This window comes from Athalia rosae, chromosome 1, assembly GCF_917208135.1.
Source record: "Athalia rosae chromosome 1, iyAthRosa1.1, whole genome shotgun sequence".
Classification (NCBI taxonomy): Eukaryota; Metazoa; Arthropoda; class Insecta; order Hymenoptera; family Athaliidae; genus Athalia; species Athalia rosae.
In genome coordinates, this window is record NC_064026.1 from 2,300,234 (window position 1) to 2,319,595 (window position 19,362).

At 46.4% G+C, this 19,362-nt stretch overlaps 2 protein-coding genes across 5 annotated transcripts in view; one reads left to right on the forward strand and one right to left on the reverse strand.

The window, feature by feature from the left end:
- The window catches only part of LOC105693325 (14 kDa phosphohistidine phosphatase-like), a 47,627-nt gene that overhangs the window by 11,793 nt on the left and 16,472 nt on the right, over positions 1-19,362 (forward strand). The gene's annotated exons all lie outside the window — the stretch shown is intronic.
- LOC105693324 (arrestin homolog) overlaps positions 1-19,362 on the reverse strand; it is a 35,126-nt gene that overhangs the window by 10,429 nt on the left and 5,335 nt on the right. For all 3 annotated transcript variants that reach the window (XM_048649026.1, XM_020856585.2, XM_048649025.1), the window contains exons 3-5: positions 11,843-11,899; positions 10,221-10,356; positions 7,434-7,586 (exon numbers count right to left, since the gene is read on the reverse strand). In XM_048649026.1, the coding sequence (XP_048504983.1) occupies positions 7,434-7,586; positions 10,221-10,356; positions 11,843-11,899 (346 nt within the window). The remainder of the gene's footprint in view (positions 1-7,433; positions 7,587-10,220; positions 10,357-11,842; positions 11,900-19,362) is intronic.

The window sequence follows — 19,362 nt, forward strand, 5'->3', positions numbered from 1 at the left end:
CGGCCAAAAACGGAGGATCGCCGGAGTTTCGATGTTACATCCGGCTTTGTTTTCAGACTTGCATGGCTGAGAGTGATTAGGGTTTTCGGTGCTCTTCGATCAACCCCTTTCGTACCGAGTTAAGTAATGACCCGCGTGTCCGCCGTAACGGACCGAGGTTCGCATTATACGCTTACCCCTCGGAAAAGTTTACCCCGAACCGGTGGAGCCGCTATCGTTACGGTACCGGTTGCACTTTTTCCCGTACTTACAATTAGGTTCAATTCAGCGAATGGACTCTCGCATTTGTTTATGATAAAATTTTCGCAATATGACACAGTGCGCTTGGAACGGTGATCCGTTGAAGCTGTGATTTTACAAGGAATCCGAGGATCAGATTTCAACGATCAATTAGACAAATTGACCGTAGCTAGCTCGGAAACTAAATTAGATTTCGGTCTCTTGGAGCGATTAAGAAGCTACCGAAATTAGAGCGATCAATTGTAGAGGAAGACCCCGGATGGATGGGTCGTGAAAAAAAATGCCAACCCGTTTCGTCTCCGAAGAACATCCGATTTGGAAACCTCATAACTGCTCGAAAAATAGGGGTGAAGAATTTGAAAAGTTCAAAATTTTCCAAAATCGTACGAAACGTTTGAAATCCCTGACTCTTCACCCCAATTCTTCGAGCAGTTACGAGGTTCCGAAATCGGGTGTTTTTTTTTTTTTTTTTTTTTTTTTTTTGAGTCAAAACAGGGTGGCCCGCTTATTTTTGTTGGTAATGTACTTTATCGCGAAATCTCGTTTACTTGGGTGACTATTGGCGGACTCGTGTAGCGTACGGTTGGATCTAATGAACATGTAAATTGTACGTGATTCGGTGGGGGTTTTGTTTAACCATAGAAACATATATATAACTGTGGCTCGACGGTGTAAATTGAACGACATCGGTATTCGAGGCTATGCTAATGTCGCGGCATTATAGCGACATCGAAATTGGAACGCGTTCCTGTAACTAGATTTAATCTCGGATTGCAGAAAATTTATTCTCAGAACGGACGCGTGCTACAGGTTTTATATCGAACAGGGGACGATGAGAAATCTCGAAGTTGGCTCGAATTTTTGCCTCATCGTCATTCGAACTTCATACAATTTTTTTTTTCCAACGCACACGTGTTTCGAATAAGTCCGTTCGCGAAGCTTTTTCATGGACTGACGTGCACCTCGTGTTGCCACGGTATCTTCGACGAACTCTCACGCCCCGCTTATGGCCAGATGTTCGCATCGACAAAACATGCATGTTTGGATTACGTAGGCCGATTCGTCGCATTATTTATTATTCGATGTGGAGTCTCTGCGCTGGTTATAGTGAAAAGTAGTGTCGAGATTTTAAGCGACGTGCATTCGACACGTTGACACAAGTTGCACGAAAGAAAGACGGTGTTTGTAAGACGAATAAATCCGTCGAAGCAATTGAATCGTTTCTTCAATAATTGACGACGATAATTGTATCAGGGTTATTTCATCCCCTTTAACGATATAATACGATTCTGGCACGATTCCAATTTTCATAATACCCTGACGTGGCCAGGGGTTGGCGGAAGTATATACTGAACGCTTGGGAGCACCGAATTCGGAAACTTCCAAATCAGAGATACCGTCGAAGAAATTAATCATCCATATTTTTCAGCCTCTCAAAAGTTCGACGAGCTTTAGTTCGATTAATTTCTGGGCGTGAAAACTTCGTCGATTATAATACACGCGTTCGGGAGACACGTGTGTACCATAACATAAGAGTGCGGAAAGCGTCGAACCGCGAGAAGTCGACAAACCCGGCGGAGTTTCTTTCATCGGCTCGAAGAACGACGACGACGACCCTGACAGGGGCGATAAAAAAAGGTCGGGAAAAATATTATTGACAACCGGAAATTTTGGAAGCGTTGAATGTACCGTGTTTGGACAGCGATGTTTTCGAATCACGATCAACGTACAGGCCGATGTATACCGAGGCGAGAACGAAAGCGAAAGTCAATTTGACGAGGCGATTCTTTTCGACGGAAAAAAGAAACACACCCCGCCCCCTACCGATACGGCAAAGTTCACGTTACAGCGAAAGGGGGGGACAGTTTTCCTTCAATGCTTTTCCCGATTACACGACCCAATCAAGCTGAATAAGGACTTCTCCGTTTCTATTTAGCTCTTTCTCCGTTTTTTTTTTTTTTTTTTTCTTTCAATCGACAATCCTGACACATATTTCACGGGGATTTGTTTAGCGGTATTTTCCGTCAGTCGGCGAAAAGTTTTATCAGCCGACGGTCTCCGGGATCCGTATGAAAAAGTCCCGCACAATGGCCTCGTGGTTTACCGTAAAGTGATTTGAAATTTAGTCGTGAGTTACGCTGCAGTAGACAGGGCCCGTCCGTAGCCGGTCGGAAAGTTGAGGAAATCCGGGTTCGTCGACTATATTTCGACGTTGAACAAATTAACAAGCTTTCATCGGGGACGTCCGAGGCTTTGCCTCGTACACCGTGGCGTACGCAGTTAAGAGGTTACGCGGTAAGGAGGTGTTCTCCGAGCCCGAGAGCCCCGTGAATTTGTCAAGTGCACGACTCCGAAATATCCTTAATTACCTACAGCGATCCTAATTGTCCGTACAAACTGTGTCCTTCGGTCCACCGTCTCGGAGTAACTCCGAGGGAAGTGCTGCGATAAATTTCAAAATTCATCCCGCTATCACCGCTCCTTCAACCGGAATTCTCTCCCGCGACCCTCGAGCACGAGTATATAAAGGGGGGAAAAATTACTTCTCCCTTCGATAATCGCGTTAGGCGTCTTTATGACTCGAGAATTTCGACGTTCAAACTTATTCGCGCCCCGAATCTGGAGGAGCGGATCTAAATTCAATTAAATAAAAGAAGAAGAAGAAAAAAAAATCCTCGCGACCGCCACCCCTGGCCCGAGACCGTCGAGCCTCTCGACGTCGTCGTCGTCGTCGTCGTCGTCGTCCGTTTCGCGAATATCCCGCGATTTTCACACACGACCGGTCGTATAAATACCTAGGTACGTACATTTCTGCCTCTAGTTTGTCGGAGGATAAAACGCAATTCACCCCGCAAAATGACGAGGCCGAGCGGCTAACCGGAGGCTTTGTTGTTTCCACGGAGGATTTTGCACGTGTACAAAAGGTACGTATCTTTTGTCTCCGTTTATTCGTATATCCGCCGACGCGCCCCCCCTCGCATCGTCCCTCGGACAACGAGCGTTAAACGTGTGTTTTACAAGCGCGCCTCGATAGTACGGTCTAATTATGATTTTCCATTTGGGTAAAAAAAGATCGAAGTTGAGTGGAATTTTCGGCCGATTCGACAGCCGTTCCGAAGTCGAGTCATAGGATTCCGGTTCAATTTGACGGGGCGATAGAATCGACGGTTAAAATATGCTGATTCGTCGAGCGACGTTGAAAGTTCCGCAGTGTGGAAAACCACTTTGAATATTCATGCGACACGAACGTTGATGGAAACGCGTACGAACGGTGTACAAGGCGAATATTTTCCTCGCACTACGACGTTGATTACTCTTATTCGACTCTTCGAAAACAGCCGTTGATGTCCAAACTACACATTCGCGAAATCTCCTCCCTTACCGCCGGTTTATGTACATCAGATTCAGGCGGACTACGATACACGAACGCGTGAAGAGAGGCAGTGACACGGAACAGACGTGGAACGGATGAGCGAGTTCGCCGCTTCGAATACCGGCTAATAATATTCAATCCATTAGCCGTTAGTTTTAGCGGGTGTTGCAAGGTGAAATAAGCAAGGATGGACCGCCCGTCGGCCCCGTCTGGGCTCCGGATCGATAGAAAACTTTTCCAGAGTAGTACGATACGAATGTGGGTTAGAGGTCCTGCCTCCTGCGGGTGAAGGACATTCCGCAGCCGGTGGAAATGCAGCCTCGACCTTGTTCCACTTTTGGGGGGGTCACAGATCTCGCGCTCTCCCTTTTAGCTCGGATACCGTTTTTCTCGCCGCGCGTTCGGTACCTCCGTCTCCGTTAATGCGAATTTCGAACGACGAATTTGCATCGAATAGCGAGGGATGTGTCGACGTCGCTTCGCGAGAACGGCGATCGCGACCCCCCGACCCGTTCCGCCGAGTTCGGAGACTCTCCAACGAAACTCCGAAGTTTTCGAACGGAGGCGGCGTTGGCTTACAGCGATCGATTTATACAAACAGCCGTAATAACGTAATAAAGGGTATAGCGTGTGTATTGCGGCGTCAAAGAAGACGGGGGGGGGGGGGTGTGGTATCCGATCTTCTCTTTTGTATTAGCATTCATGAATTGCAGATCCCCGCCTCTGGTAAAGACGGAGGAGCGCTGGTACGTACAAAGCTACTTTGGCACCCCATTCAAATTTGTATCTCCTGCGAAACGAGGCGTTCAGTTCGAGTTTCGACTTCGGCTCGTTGTACGTTCCCTCGAAGTCGATCATAACTCTCTATGAAAAACATTCTCTGCAGTAAATTATCATTACCGCTGATTTATACCGTTCGCCGCTGCCGTATTCTTCAGATCGTGGAGGGATAGGGTGGGTGACGAGTAAAATTGGCTCGACGCGCTTCCGTTCGAAAGTTATCGGCTGCTTCCGATTACGCGACTGTACCGATGCGTCGCGGAGGAAACCGTCGGGAAATTGATTTTGGACGTTAGAAAACCGAAAAAAAAAAAACAAACCAAAAAAAAAAAAGTCCTCGTCGCGCTCTTGTTCCGAGACGGTGATATTTTACCGATAATTTTCAAAAGCCCGTCGTTTTCTTTTCGACGCGCTAAATCCGTCGACGGCTGTAATCGCGAGAGAAGGCACTGCGAATTTTCAAATTGAAGTCGATTGAAAAAAATGAACGTCTGCTCCGAGTCATCCGTTACAGTCACGCGTTGTTGTTGTTTTTTTATTTGACTTTCAACATTTGCGAGTCGTAATCTCGTTCGAGTCGGTATCACGTGACAGCTGTCATTCCGTAATCCCATTTGTAAGTTTTGCGATCACACGTTATTCCACAGCGCCTGTGGGACGGTGATGATACCGTAAATTTTCAAACCACACCAACAGGGACGCGCGCGACTTTTTAACTACACAGATAACACACGACCGCGTACACGGTGAATCAACGCTCAATCAAACATGGCCAACAATAATCGATCGCCCATCGATCGAACGAGAGCCAGCTGGTACGAATTCGTTGCGGCGAAATGCATTATTATCAAAGGACGGGCGGCGGCGATATGGCGAGCGCGGCGGTATACAACCACCGCCTCCTCGTTCCCATTGTCGTGGGGAGATAGAGAGAGAGAGTCGTTCGGTCGGTCGGTCGGTCGACGATCAAAGCCAGACTCCGAACGGGGGGGACGTATAATTCGAGATTCTCGACGGAGATGGATAATGGACAGATGCGGAGAGATAGCGGTGCGATACGCGAGCTAAGTCGAGCCAGGGCCAGGACCAGGGCGCGAGTTCAAGGATATTCCAAACGCATAGCTGAAACACCACCTGCAGCTGGGGCTCGGTGAGCAGCCTCCCCGGCGCGTACCGAACGGGTTGTGCGAGTCGACGCGACGAGAGGCCAGGGTCAAACCCCGGTGGAGAACAACGCTTACGTCAGCACACGCTAATCTACGACGCCGTGCGCAAAATCACCATCGTATACCACCCTCTACGTATTGTCGTACGGCTGATACGAATTGAATAATACATTTGCTGTAGATGGGGGAAAAAAAAAAAAAATGAGACAAAAGCAAAAAAAAAAAAAGAAAAAAAACGAAACCCGCACCGTACTCCGCGCGGGAAAAATTAATAACGAAATTTACCGCACGGATGTGTATTATATATCACGGCTGTAATCTGAGCCCCCCCCCCCCCCCCCCCCCTGACGTTTTCTCATTAATCGAATTATAATACGGCCTGCACGTAATCGCTCTCGCTAAATTAGCTGAAATAATTCTCCATCGTTATGACTCGGCCGGTATCCGAGCTGCGAGCTTCTTTCTAATCAGCGCAAAAATCAACCTGCCGTAAGATGAAATTAAAGCTCCTCGAAGCTTTTTGTAAATATTTACGTACTGCGCCCGACCGGATCGTCGGCCGTCCGAAGAACGAAGAGCGCAAAACTACGAAAGCAAACGGTGGGAAAAATTTCTACCTCGTATCGCGTCTGTACCGACCAAACCCTCCGCGAGGAGGATCCTGCTACCGTTTTCCTTTCTCGCGCTCCTCCCAAGACTTTGGTAGAAAAAAAAGAAATAAAAAAAAGAAATAAAAAAATAAAAAAAGGAAGAGAGTTTCAGTTGGCCATCTAATTAAAAGTCGGTGATTATATAAGGCTGTAAATTATTTTCAGTCCGTTGAAACTCGAGGAAGTTCGTTTCACCTGACGTCGGAGCGTTTCGCGTCCGCCGTTGCATTTGCAACGGCGAGAGCGACACTCCGAACAGTTGCTTTTAGCGTGCGGAGCGGAATCAGAAAACAAAAGAAACTATTCTCCTCGTCAACGGCGGCAGTAGTGAGCTCCGACCCTGCCGCGAGCGCAAATTTATGCCGCTCTTGAAAGGATCGTCGGAGTGCATATAAATTTCAGGAGTACAAACGACGCTCGACAAAGGCAGAGCGCTGGAAAGGCGGAACGTACGCGTAACGCACACCGGCATACAAACGTCGGAGTAACTATTTAGGAAGGTGTGTCTCCCCCTCCGTACGTTCCGTTGGACTTTTATATATTTCCGACTCGAAGAATCGGTAGTTCGAAAGCAGGCTCGACGGGCGAGCCTGTACCCGCTCCAAATGACTGAAAAAAAAAGACTCCGCGGCGGGGTTCGTTACCGTGTAGAAAATTTGCGAGATAAAAAATTCAGAATCGGTTCGTGCTTCCGTAGGCAACAAGGTGGCAGGTATATATATATAACAACGGATTGGAAATTGAGTGTTCGGTTCTCGGCGGCGGCAAGTTAAATTTCAAATTATCCACTCAAACTCTGATTGTAATTTACGTGGCGTGATGATAGTGATGTCGGAGGGTGCCGCCGCCACGCCGGAATTACACTCTCAAATAACACTCAATTTATCTGGAGAATTGCCCACGTAGTATGATTCGGTCGATCGATCGCGAGTCCCCCCCTCACCCCTCACCTACCACCCCCCCATGCTCCCGTAAAAATTGGCGCACGGTGACTTTACTCTCACTAAATTCAATTTCATCGGGGAATTTTTCTCCCTCGGATATCGATTCGGGAATACAAAAGTAATATACCAAGACCGCGGAAACTGAAACATTCAGGTGAAACTTGAGGTCTCCCATCCAGCGCATAAAAAATTTATGTACTTTCCGGCCCATCGGCGAGATAACCCCCCTGTAATTATGTTGAATAGTGTACGTACAACTGGATTATGTATCGAGCGTTACCTGAAGTGGGGTGTTGGGCTCCTGGTGTTCGGCACCTGGGTACGGAGGGTAGAGTTGGGCCAGACACATCACGGCTTCGTTGCAAAACTTCAGGCCCATTACCTCCTCGTCTTCTCTGCCGTATCGAAAAGTCAGGGTTACCTGGCCGTAAATCTGTGGGAAAAAAAAAATTAATTCCGGATGAATAATCGTCACACTTCGCAACCGGTGGAGAAAATAATATTTTCTTATTCATTTCCCTTTTAAGCGAAGCTCAAATTTTCAGCGAATCGCGGAGGTTCGTCGGTTAATTTTTTACCTCCCCTTCTACCCTCCCCTCTCCGAAAATAAGAGAGTCGAGAAAATTTCTCGAAGCAGCTGATTTTCACCATCATTTGAAAATACAGAGTAGCTACGGCACGCGGTGTTGATTGTTTTTGTTTTTGTTTTTTTTTTTTTTTTTGTTCGTTCCGTTCGCCGACGTACGGGGTGAGTAGGAATAAATTCAGAATTTTCCGACTCGATTCGCGCGAACAACGAGATTAATCTTAGTTTATGACTCCGAAGGCGTTGCCCGTCAACACCGCGTTAGGTACACGTCGTTATTACAAATGTTGACGATCGCGCAAATTGCTGCAGCACCGGACCATTTTAAGGGATGAAGCGGAGGAGTTTTTTTTTTCTTCTTTATTTTTTCTTTCTTTTCTTCACCCCCTTCCCCTTTCGCCGTCGCCGGCACCGGATGAAAGAATAAACCATTTGATCTCCGTTCGCATTTATCCTCTTTTTCACACGGAGTCTCGGAGGTGTTGTTCCTTCGTCTCGGGCGTCGAAATAAAAGTTGTATTGTTCGATGATATTCTCGCTGAGAAACTAATTCTGCAAAGAAACTTGGCACGCTAAACAACCACCACCGTCACTGCCACGGCCGCGATGTGCACGCGAAGAAAAAGAGGGAGGGAGGGGGAGGGGGTGAATTGTGATTCCGCGCGATAGACGTTATATCGTCTGATAGTTTTTTCGTCCATCTTGTCCCAGGCGTGGCGTTTGTTCGTCGTTAATACGACGGATTGATTATTTACATACACACGCGACATCGAGGCGTCTGTCTTCCGGGACAATTTTTTTTTTTTTTTGTTTTTTCAAATTTACACGACACGTTTTAGGATCGGTAATAATAGATGAGACGACCGAGTTGGACGTGGGAATAAAAGTGCAGTTATTTTTTCCATATCGTATGAATATATGCGCTTTTTTCTTCCGCTTTGCATCTATTCTATGGGCCTCTGGGGCGTTATTGTATCCAGCGTGGCGTAATATAGAACGGTAAACTTTTATTTCTTCGTTCCTTCTCCCCTACGAACCTTCCCAAGTTTCGATAACGCGTTACGTTACAGTTGTGCGACGCAGAGGGAACTACGGGGTGTGCGAAAATTACGCGTCCGTGATAAAAATCACCGACGAGCTAAATGTTTCTCAGCGTTTGGAGATAATCCGATTTTTCGCGAAGACAAGAGTCCGTCGTAGCGAGCACTTTCGAGTCGAAAAAAAGAACGGAATCTCGACGAAAACTGTGAATTCAGAGTTCGCTCGAATTGAGACGTTATTTATGTCGACGAGTCGAATTTTTCGAGGCAGAAACTTCGGTGAATTCGACTCTCTTTGCCGACCGTATACGTTCCACACAATCGTCGATCGTGTAACAACACCCCTTGTATCGGTGTATACGGAGACGTAACCTTCTGTCTCTCGAAGATATACCTCCATTCAGTTCGGCTGAGTTCCTAAATTACCCCCGGATCGAGAAACCCGCTTATCCCGAGGCGCACCTTTGGGTCCAGATGGTGGTTCGCGGTCTTGTTTACAGCCATACGGATCTATAGCTCTTCGCTTCATCTTTACATCTGTAGTATACCCACCTACATATAGGTATATAGTATACCTTTTAGCTCGCATCCTCCACTTCTGTTAGCCCCGCACGTGCCTCCCCTCTCCTCTCTTTTTTTTTCTTTACTTCCTTTTTTGCCTCACCTTAATTTTTATTCCCTTTTATGTACCCAATTCCATTATACCTATATGTATATACAAGATCTTTGGCAAAACCTCTCCGGCATCCATTTTTACGGTGATGCATTACGGGTATGCGCGTTGGTCGCCGTTCGAAAGTGTATAGGTGTAAAATACACTTTTTTAGTGGTCTTTCACATTTTTCTTCCTCTCATTGTACCGCCGAGGGGCAAACTGTGCCCGAAATAATACCCAGCAGAGCCCGGTGGGAAGGTATAATCTGCTTATCGTCATAAAAGGGCGGGAATATAAAAAGGGAAGACCACGCGGGACGAGGAGATCAGAAGGTATAGAGGGGGGGGCACAGGTATTTTGCTGGCTTTAGGAAGTTCGACAATTCTCGCCATTGAGAAATATGACTTTCAACGATTCCTTTATATTCGAAGATCAAAGGTTACTTATTTTCTATGCGTGCAGCCGAAGACAGGTATTTAAAAAAAAAAAACCACGTCCGCCCCCCCCCAGAAATTTGAAGGTTTTCACCCCCGTCGAACGTTCGAATAATATACACGTCCACGATTCGAATCGATACACAAAGAGAATTTAATTTCAAACTACTTTCCCGCAAGCGAATCGAATTATCTCACCCCTATTCGAAAGTCGAAGCATCGATATCGCCCCCCCCCCGGGGCGATTAGTCCTTCTTATCGTCAGAGCGGATGTTCGAACCGATCCGGATCTCTCGACACCGCTACGTAATCAGCGGGCACATTATGCTAAATAATTTTATTCACGCCGTACCTTTTTGTCCTGCAAATAGTCCGGGTCGACCAGCAGCACCCCTTGAAGACGATCGATTTTACCGGCACTGACTACGAGGTCTCTGCTCGCCAGGTACAGAGTCAGTTTGTTATTGGACGACGACTTTTTGAACACCCTGGAACAAAGGTGTATCGTCAGTTTCTGAAATTTTCATCGTTGCGAAGTTCGAACCGATGCGCGTTGAAAAAGGGATGCGCGCGGGGGGGTGAGTGAGTGAAAATACAAATATCGGTAGCGTCGTTAACTCGGATGACGTGTGCGGTTTGATAATATGACGTGATATTTCGCGGGGGCTGTTCGCTAAACCCCCGTGCGATCCGGGCCATCAGAGCTCCATTGTGGGCTCGCATTCTCCTCGAAGGCAGCCTCCTCCTCCCAGTTTACGCGCAATATTTGCGGATATAGCGGAGGTCGCCGTTGCTCGAGTACAATGAGAGTTATCCGCCGCGAGCGAGCGTCCGCCATTGTGCGGCACGTGGCAAATGATTATTTAATGTCCGCTTGTAAATGCAGGCGACAGTAGTCCCGGGATAAAGGGGGTTTTAGAGTTCTGTTTCGATTGTACTGTACGTACGACTAGGTACACGGAATACCCCGCGTAAAATACATCACCCGATCGGAGGATACGACGCTTCGAATTTCATTCGACTTTTGACGACGATTTTAATTTTTCCGCTCTCGTAGGTCGCGGGTTAAATTCTAGGGAATATTATACGCGTCGGAGCTCTAGAAACGATTTCTGATTTTCCGGAAGTCCAAGTTCGATTTTTTCACGGCTTCGCCCGATCGAGAGTCAGAATTTCGTTTTCGCTTCCAATTTCCGTTGAAACTTGCCAATTTTTCTGGCGAACAGACGCGTCGAAGGTACAATCTAGGTCATGAGCCATTTCGATTCAAGTATCCGCAATAAACGAATTTAACCGATTGTAAAATTGCCGTAAATAAAGCTCGACGCGTCGTTAAAAGCTGCGCGTGCTTTAATTAATTACGAATTATACCCTCCGAAATTTATACCTAGCGACCCCCTCAACCCAACGATACGGGGGCTTTTTTTCTCCGGCTAACGACAACGGGCTTCGCCCCGCGACCTTGGAAATCATCAGATCCCCCGCATAATTCCGAGGTGCTAAAACCGCGATGTGATTGATATTTATCGCGGCTAAAAAATAACCTTGTATCCTTGTACGTACGTCGCGGCGGTTCGTTCGCGCTCCTGATTAAACGATTCTCATTTACTCGCGAAAATCCGCGGCAAACGGTGCCTGAAATTTATATCACCCACGGCTCATGGGCGGCTAGCGTTATAACGGGACGATTATATGTCTCAAAGAAACGAATAGAGAGAGGAGCGGGGTTTGATTGAAGACGTTATTCGTTAACGCGCCACGTTTCACTCCCCGATCGATAATAATCGAATCCCTCGGAGCCATTGTTGACTGCGACGCGGGGTTTTATTGTGTCGAACAAATTGAAAATTTGCATCGTCCATCACGCGGTTTATATTCCATTCGATAACCGTGGGGAGTTACGCGCGCCATCGCCACCACCACCACCACCACCACCACCCCGTCCCGTCGTCCGTCAGACGTGCGATGATTTACCTTTGACTGTTGAAAGATGCGTCGGAGAGTATCCCTGCGGGGTTGGATTCGCTTTTGCTGAAACACAAAGCGGAGATATTCGTTAGAGAAATATAAAGGTGAATCGTCTCGGCGTCGCGAGTTCGAACGTGTATACCATGTATACAAAAAACTTTACGGATAAAGTATATTGTTGCGCAGCTAAGCCGGTGTTTAATTAATTTTATCGAACGCGTCGGTGACGGTAATCCCCGCTATCGCGTTGTTGGCTCGACTGAATGCATAATAATCTGAAAAACTTTGAAACGTTGTTCGGGTGGCGTAGATTAATCAAAAATCTATAACCCGGTCTAGTTCAATAACAATTGCGTGGTAGGTCGGTGGGTTACGTTAAGGTACGCATTTACCCAATCGATTTACGGGACGATGACGTAGCCTCCTCGGGTCTCATTGCGAGCGTCGTCGTCTGGCTCCGGGCGCACCGCGCTTTCTCGTTTCGCTACGCCCAACGATTCTCCAGCTGGCTTGCATCGTACCCGAGTATACGACCGACGATCCCTCGCGCGCTCGGGAAACCAACGGAGGTTTTTCTCCTAATCGCCGACGAGTCTGAGGAAAATTGGAAGAAAACTGCGCGGGAGCGTCTGGCGTACTTTTACCAATCGACGACGAGTCTCTCGAACGCCTCATATCTACGATGGATTCTAACTTTTTTTTTTTCTTTTTCTTTCAAAAGAATATTTTTGCCGCGGCCGTGTCCGGGTTTAACGGGTAACGAGTCGTAATTCGATTCGGTCGACTTCGGACCCCGCGATGCGGATAAATTAAATTTTCCCTTTTCCGCGGAAAATTTCAATTCGGACTGGAAAATTTCCCCGCGAAATATTTGCCGATCGCTGCGAGTTAGCGACGGCAGTTATAACGTGTAGAAAATAAAATATATATTCGGGAAAAGGGGACGACCCACAGTTGGCGCGGGGTTGAAAAGAAAATCAAGGAAGATCAGAGATAAGATGTAAACAGAATCTCAACGACGTCTGCAGCAAGTTGAAGCGGAAATTAAATCACAAACTCCTCCCGGTCCCGGTTCTCGGATCGCGGGAAATCGTCTAGGCGTCTCTCACTTTGCACACCGACTACCCTGGCTCGTCGAGCGAAAGGGCGAGCCAAGTTTTCCTATACACTCGTCTCCACGAAATTTGTTTTTTTTTTTTTTTTGTTTTTTTTGTTTTTTTTCTAAAACATCGCTTCGATTTTGACGTTGCGGTTGAATAACAGACGTGCCATAGATGGGTAAAAAAGGGGGCCTTATTTTATCGACGTTATTCCCAACAACGATCTTACTATAATCTGATGCGACCGGTGACAAAGCTACGACGACGATCCCGGGAAAATTTGATTACGTCCAATTCGAAATTAGAAGGAGAATCTCTCGAGGGAAATTCGTGGCGACCTTAGAGCTCCGCGCCACTCACGCCGTTCGCGAAAAGCGTAGGTAATACGTGGTAGAGAATTTTCCGCCCTCATATCCGTCGTCGCCGCCGTTGCCGTTGCCGTTGCCGTCGCCGCCCTTTCTAATACCAGTAAATCAATTCTTTCGCAAGGGACCCGATCCCCGTACCCGCACTATTTCCTTCAGGCTGTTCACCCCGAAACAGGGGGAAAAAGCCGAACGGCGAGGTTTTCTTTGCCGCATTCTTGAGATTTTTTTTTTCCCCTTTTAAAACCCTCCGCAAAGTACGTACCGTTGAGAGACCCGCTCTCCATCGGAATTCGGGGAGTAGTATCGTCTCTTCGATCTGTTTCTGGGGTAGATTACCCGAATAACGGAGCAATTTTTCGATCGGATGTAAAAAATAAATAGAGCGGTACGAGGGGCCTCGTTCCGGGACCCGTAGGGAGATGGATGGAAACGACGTTATTTCAGAGTCGGTTCGGTCATCCGCGAGTTACGTCACGTCGATAGTTAGGCGGTTGAACGTTTCGTTCTTATACCGCGGAGTTCGCACCGCCAGGGTCGAATTCTTCGTCGTCCTTGAGCTCACAAGATTGGATGATGGTTAATTTGGCTCAAGTGACCCAACGTCGCTACGTCACTGAAAGCCCCGAATCGTCGACTGGATTCTTCTGACTTATTGTTAGAATTAGACTCGACGCTACACACGGGCAGCGAGAGCGACGCGAAATTATGCGTTGAATTTGTACCGGAGCTTTCGGTTAAATTCAACATCGCCTGGAATTCATTGTACATATTACAAAATTGCGAAATTGTCTGTTCCCCAAAGTCCGTCGGCGTCCTTTTGATCCCTCCCCCCTCCTCCCTTCCCTCCCCCCTCCTCGTGTGAATTTTCTTCGCCGGAGGATGGGGTTGACGGAATAAATTCGTTTAATAATTTCCTCGACGTTCAGGCGGAAATTTCGAGCACTTTGTTGCGTCGCGCCGCGCCGCGCGTTGCTTAGGTACGCCGTTATTGTTGAAAATGATTATCTGCGGCGTGGCGAAGAATCGGGGAAATAAAATTAGAGATGAAACGCGGAAGCGGGTGGTGGCGTGTGTTGTACGCTCGCGAACAACACGTCAGAGACTCGGCGGTTCCTTCCGAATGTTGAATTTGAAATAGGCTCCCCCCGATTTTTTTTCCGGAACGGAGCGCGCGAAGAGATCCTAGAACTGGACGTAATTATTTTTTTCAATTAAAGGGGTTTCGGATCCTTGTTCAACGAAAGAAAATGTCACGGTAGAATAAAAAAACACCCCGAGTATCGCATAATCGCGCTGATCCCCGTATTCAATTTAGGTGAAAAACTCGTTAGAAATCGCTTTCCCACCGCCCGTCACTGTACATACACCACTCGATAGCGATGATAATAATCCTGGGGAAAATTATGCTCGCTGTATTTCGAATTATATAAGCGACGAAGGTTAATCACCGTTCATCATTCTCACCGGAATTGGTAAATTTCCTTTTTTTTCTATTTTTTTTTTTTTTTCTTTTTTTCTCCTCACTCCACAATCGATACAAAATTATTTTACCCGTCGTTTGCCGTTCACGATTCTACCGTACAATTGCGCCGCTTTAATTCGTTCGACCGGAAATAGAGGAAAATATTTCACCGGTTATTCGAAACGGACTAGGTTATCACCGCGTTGTGATCGAAGCGCAGCGTACATTTTGAGTTTTCCTCCACCCCGCGTTCCGGGTCCGTAGAATTCCGCGACGTAACCTCCTTAGCGGGGTATGAATTATTGTTTCGAGTTTTGAGTAACGCCCGCGTAGTAGCGGTGCTAGCTGCGGAAAACTGCATCAGGTGCAACGTGGCGGAGCTGAGCTATTTTTAAGAGGGTTCGTCTAACCCTCCGAGCTCCGTAAATCAAGTCGTATTAAAGATATGATTATATATAAAGTACGTAACCCGCAGTACGCTCGTGCCGAGAAGATGAACGCTACGTTTCTCACCTGCGGTGCTTACACGTCGGTCAGGTATGCGCGAGACTAACGTTATTTTTCGATGTACCACACGCTATGAAATATTCGCTACAAAGCGAATCTACCTCGCGTGTCTATTTCGGAGCGGAGTAACAAAACCGACTCAAACAAACTCAAATTCGCCGTTTTCGATCGTCGGAGTTTGAGATGGGAAAATTCCTCGCTTCGATCTCGCGGCTTTGTACCCACCTGTCCGACGTATACTTCTTGCGTCGACGTATAATTTTTCGGATTTCGGGTTTACCGAGGGATGGTGTGTGTAATGACCTTGTAAAAGGGCCCCCCCTCCCCCCTCTCACGTGATTCTATCGGTTCGACTCTCGGGTGTTCAAACATCGTACCGCGTACATGTGCTTTATTATTTGTCTGTAAAAAAAAAGTACGATGGAATACGTGACTCGAACGATCGGGCTTGCGGTATCAGAAGCGCGCTCGAACCCGAATAAGTAAGCGTGTGCCGGGGGCGCGTTTCGGCCCCCCTTCCCCCCACACGCGAAAATAAGCTTTCAATAAAAATTCTCCATCGCATAAATCTTCGTGCTTCGGGGGAAGGTATACAGAAGCGTACAGATATACACAATACCGGGGTATATGAGCGGAGGGAAACAAAAAAAAAAAAAAAAAAAAAAAAAAAAAATAAACCAAAGAACACAAACTCGATAGAATAAGTACAATATAAGCGCTGCAGCTAAAAAATACAATATCACGTGATACGATCGTTACGGGGGTCTCGGTTTATTCGCCCCCGTTTTTGACACATGTCTTATACTCCGCGGTGCTCGGAGGCTCACAATAGGGACTGGATGTCTTTCGGGGCTGAGCGATAGCCGCCGATATATTTACGAGATGAGGATTGTTCCCGTTACGAGCCGCGTAATCGCCCTAATCTGAGAGCGACAAAGGCACTCCGAATACCGGAGTCCGTCCTCTACCGACGAAATCAATTTCTTATCCCATAGCCCCGAATTCCGGACCAGTCGCGGTAAAATGTTCGTCAGATCGTTCGGTGCGATCGAACCACTTGAAATCATCACGTGGCTCCTCGTGTCGCGCGGTTTACCGGTCGGATTTCGCAGCGGCGATGATCTCCGTGGAATTTCGTTCGGTTTCGGCTGCCTGGGCCGCGCGGCATCCGCGATATTTCAATCATCCGTAATTGCGACGATGTCTGCTCCGTCGACCGTCCACCGGGAGGCGGGGGAGGCGCGCAAGGGCCGGACCCGCAACGCACCGACGATTCACCTTATCCACCCCCCCACCCCCCCTCCCCCCTGACACAAACGAAAATTGGTCGACGTTTCAATTTCCGCGACGCGCCGTCGGCGTACACGGTCGATTCCGGCGAGTCGGTGCGAGGGAACCGTTGCCATTTCGCTTTATGTTAATTAATTAAAGGAGTTAATCAACTATTCATAATCACGCCCCCGCAGATTTAATTCAAAGCGTGTATCCACCGTGTGTCGGTTACTTTGCTACGCGGTGGAGCGAGCGAACCGTATACGTATACGTATACACGACTCGCCGTGAGCTAATTTCGTGCAAGGTGGAGAGCGAGAGAGTTCTACCGGTTCGAATGTTATACTACCTCGTTACTACCCTAGGGTAGGAAACTTTTCTCGCGCTCGGTTTTTAGTGAATCGGAGCCCCTATTATACCCAGCTACGGCTTGTTATTCCGTTGAAATTTCCACCTGTCCGTATACAACGCAACGAATATCTACACCGGCTACGTGTATCGCGTTATGTACGCCTGTCGGTTATGTGCATTGAGATCGATATGCCCGCTTTCATAAACACTGAAAACTATCCGCCTCCACTATACACTAGGGTGGGTTGAAGAAATTTTTTTTTTTTTTTTTTTATTTTCTTAGCTTGGGAGCAGAATTCGTACCTTATGTAAAAAGAAAATTTTTCAAAGCTGGAAACAATTTTTTACTTGATATTTTGAGGTAGCCAAATGATTACTCGATCGATTGCATGAGTAGATGATTTTGGCTCCCATTATTTTTGTAATTCAAGTATAAAATCCAAAAATGACATGCTCTTTTTTTGACTTAAAATTGAAGTTGAGTCGGGGAGCCCGAGCTTTGCTGGAGTCAGCGTAGCCAGCAGCGTAGCGCTTTGTTGTGAGACGTCACCTTGGGGGCTGAGCAGAGGTGACGCCTCAAAACAAGGCCCCTCGCTCGTGGCTACCTGACTCCAGCTAAGCTCGCGCTCCCTCGTAGACCTAGAAATTCGAATATTTTAACCCATGCATGGATTGCGACGAATCAAAGTGGGTGTACGATTAAAACCAATCGATATATTTTATAATTTTTCTGCTCCCAACAGCGAATAATTGATGATTACTCGATCGATTGTACGAGTAGATGATTTTGGCTTTCAGATTTGGATTTCGGAGCTGATTATACGTGAGATTAATCTTAAAGAACCAAAAACAAAATTCGGTTTTTGAGCAAAAAATAAATCATTGTTTCAATTGGGTCAATTAGGCTTTTCTTACGTATTTTGACCTCTGGAATCCGAATATGAAAGAAAAATTGATCTATCTCTAAAATTGACCGAGTTATCGCCGATTTTCAGCTTTTTGGGCTCAAAAATAAAAAATTGATTTTTTAGTCTATCTGAATGTAATTTGAGCTCAGGAATCCGAATCTGAAAGAAAAATCGATCTATCTGCAAAAATGACCGAGTTATCCCAATTTTTTCGCATTTTTTACCATAAAAATGGAGATATCTCGAAGGGAAAAAATCGTAGCTCAATTTGGACAACGGATTCGTGTTCCTGAGGTCAAAATACGTAAGAAAAGTGCCATACGAACAATTTTTAAAAATAAAAATTTTTGGCCAAAATTTGAAAAAATCGTAAGGGGTACCCCTTGGAAAAATCTCAAATTTTGACCAAAATTTTTTATTTTTTAAAATTGATCGTTCGCCACTTTTCTTATGTATTTTGACCTCAGGAACACGAATCCGTTGTCCAAATTGAGCTACGATTTTTTCTCTTCGAGATATCCTCAAATTTATACCAAAAAATGCGAAAAATCTGGGATAACTCGGTCATTTTTGCAGATAGATCGATTTTTCTTTCAGATTCAGATTCCTGAGCTCAAATTACATTAAGATAGACTAAAAAATCAATTTTTTATTTTTGAGCCCAAAAAGCTGAAAATCGGCGATAACTAGGTCAATTTCGGAGATAGATCAATTTTTCTTCCAGATTCGGATTCCAGAGGTCAAAATACGTAAGAAAAGCCTAATTGACCCAATTGAAACAATGATTTATTTTTTGCTCAAAAATCGAATTATTTTTTGGTTCTTCAAGAGTAATCTCACATATAATCAGCTCCAAAATCCAAATCTGAGAGCCAAAATCATCTACTCGTGCAATCGATCGAGTAATCATTGAGTGGTAAAAATTTTTTACTCGATATTCTGAGGTAGTCCACTCGTTTTTTGAATAAATAATTAATCAAGTAAGGTACAAATTCTGTCCCCATGCTGAGAAAATAAAAAAAAAAAATTTTTGTCCAACCCATCCTACTATACATGGCGATCCGCGTCCGATCGGGGGAAGAAAAACTTCACAGCCTCGCAACTCGAATCCCCGCCCAACCGCCGAAGAATAAGGCGAAGTGAAACCGGACCAAATTACATTACACTTTCCGATCGCAGCGATATTATAAAATGATAAAACTTTAGCTCGTAACGAACTTCCGCCATTTGAACTTAGCAGTTCCCGAGCGGCGGGGGGGGGGGGCGGGGGGTTGAGACGCACATATGCACGGAGAGATACCCTGTACACATAGATCCCGTTCCAAGGAGCACCGTGAACTATACTACTTGCGTAACGTTGCATAACCAGCTACCCTGTAAAAGGAAGGAGAAATCGAGCCCCCGCCGAGAGTTCTCTATGAATTTCCCCAGACGCCCGTATAGAGGCTCGGGTCATGGAGCGGTTAATGTTCATCGATCCTCTTTCTCTTACCAAAATTGCATATATACACGACGCAGACGCGTCATACACGAGGACCTACCGCGTGACTCGGACCGT